General features: G+C 45.0%; 1 protein-coding gene across 1 annotated transcript; it reads right to left on the bottom strand.

Moving 5' to 3' along the window:
- Window positions 1-293: 293 nt before the first annotated feature.
- Window positions 294-1,364, bottom strand: LOC134503456 (chemerin-like receptor 1). The gene has a single exon (XM_063312255.1). The coding sequence runs from the start codon at window positions 1,359-1,361 to the stop codon at window positions 294-296; it is 1,068 nt and encodes a 355-aa protein (XP_063168325.1). The 5' UTR covers window positions 1,362-1,364.
- Window positions 1,365-1,947: the final 583 nt, after the last annotated feature.

A 1,947-nucleotide genomic window follows, 5' to 3' on the forward strand; every position in this document is an offset into this window, starting at 1 on the left:
GTCAGTTTCTTTGTATAGCCAGAAATAAACATACATGGTGCAGTGTAGTATATATACATCCTGTATGTATAAATGACTAATGTTATTTGTATCTATTGAGAATTGGCCCTCTCTTTAGAAATGTGATAACTGCCCTCCAAGATACAGAATGATGATGGTTCCAACTCCCATCATTTTGCAAAGGCTCCACTATCCAAAACCATTATGGTATATTTAGCTTTGATTGGTGGATCCCGAAGATCAACAAGGGAGGTGGACAGATTGCATAAGCTTGAAGTCCCCCCAGTTCTTCATTAAAGTGTGTGACACTCTACCTCCACACTGGATTTGCTCTTGGTTAATGTCTGCCCTGAAGACTCACTGAAAGCACTCTCAAAAGCAGCCAAAACAGACGTCTGTAGCTTCTCCCTGAAGTCCTGTCCCACAAAGACATATAAGAAAGGATTCAGGCAGCTGTTGAGATAAGCCAGGCTGGAAGCCAAGGGTATTCCCACCACCAGAATGGTCTGTAGTCCAGGTGTTATCATGGCAGCTGACATCTCCAGGAAGGAAAAGACATGATAAGGGAACCAGCAGATAAAGAATGCCAAGACCACGGCCACCATGATCTTGAAGGGCCTATTTGAGCGGGTGAGCCGAGTTCCCTTCAGCCTGACCATGATAATGCCATAGCAGAAAAGAATTATAGCAAATGGCACCAAGAATCCAGCCACAAAACGGGTCAACACCAAGGCTTGATGGCGATACTCTTCCAGCTTAACAACCTCCTCTGACTGGAAACTGTCTGATAAGGCAAAGTTGTTGTAACAGTAAGTGGTGTTCTCTTCAACAGAAGAGTGCCTAATATCACGGAAGACAAAATAGGGGGAACTGAGTGCCAGGGCTGCCATCCAAATGCCCAGGGCCACCAGAGAAGCCAGCCGAGGTGTTCGATAGTTCTGGGCCCAGACAGGGCACATCACAGCGACACAGCGGTCCATGCTGATGATGGTGAGGAGGAAGACACTGGCAAACATGTTGAGAAAGGCCACCATGCTGCTGAGTTTACACAGCAGCTTCCCAAAGGGCCAATGGAAGCCCAGGGCTAGGTAGGCCACACTCAGCGGGAGGAAGAAAGTAAAGACAAAATCAGCAATGGCCAAGTTGAGAAACCAGACAGTATTCACAGTCCTCTTCATGTGGAAGCCAGTGATAAAAATGACCAGGCTGTTTCCAGCCACCCCTAACAAGAAGGCTGTGCTGTAAATCACCATGGACAACATGTGCATTGAGTTGCGGAGACTTTGAGTTTTGTCATCAAAAGCAGGATAGTCCTCGTAATCTTCATAAAGGCTTTCCAGAGTGGTGGTGTTGGCAGACATTTTGGTAGAAAAGAATCTGTTGGAAGGAAATAGGAGGGGGAAGATTGTAGAGGATGGAAATATTACTTCACATTGTTGATGCAAAATGAATCTAAGGCTGCTTGACCAACTTTCAAAGCCACAGAACTAGCCTAGTTATCCTGCTATAATGGCATAAGATTCTTTTAAAGGATTTTAAATTTTAAGGATGTGAACAGATGTGCCCAAATCCCAGGCCAAATCAAATGTCCTGAAAGGTTCCATACCTTTCTTTAAAGTGAGTTTTTTTTAAAAAAAAATAGTTTGGGGGAGGGGTTGCCTTCAAATTAGTCTTGACTCCTGGCTACTGCCTGGACAAGTCCCTGAAGTTTTTTTGGTAACATTTTCGGAAGTGATTTACCACTACCTTCTTCCCAGAGAGAAGTGATTTACCACTACCTTCTTCCCTTTCTCAACTCTGGCACTTTAAGACGTGTGGACTTCAACTCCCAGAATTCACTAGCCACCATGCTGGCTGGGGAATTCTGAAGTCCATGCGTCTTAAAGTTGCCAAGGTTGAGAAACACTGTCATAGAAGGACTGGCCCCAAGTCACCCAGTTGACCTCA

This window comes from Candoia aspera, chromosome 10 (genome assembly GCF_035149785.1).
Source record: "Candoia aspera isolate rCanAsp1 chromosome 10, rCanAsp1.hap2, whole genome shotgun sequence".
Lineage (NCBI taxonomy): Eukaryota > Metazoa > Chordata > Lepidosauria > Squamata > Boidae > Candoia > Candoia aspera.

Coding starts and splice junctions, on each gene's coding strand:
- LOC134503456 (XM_063312255.1), bottom strand. CDS start 1,361: ATGTCTGCCAACACCACCACTCTGGAAAGCCTTTATGAAGATTACGAG.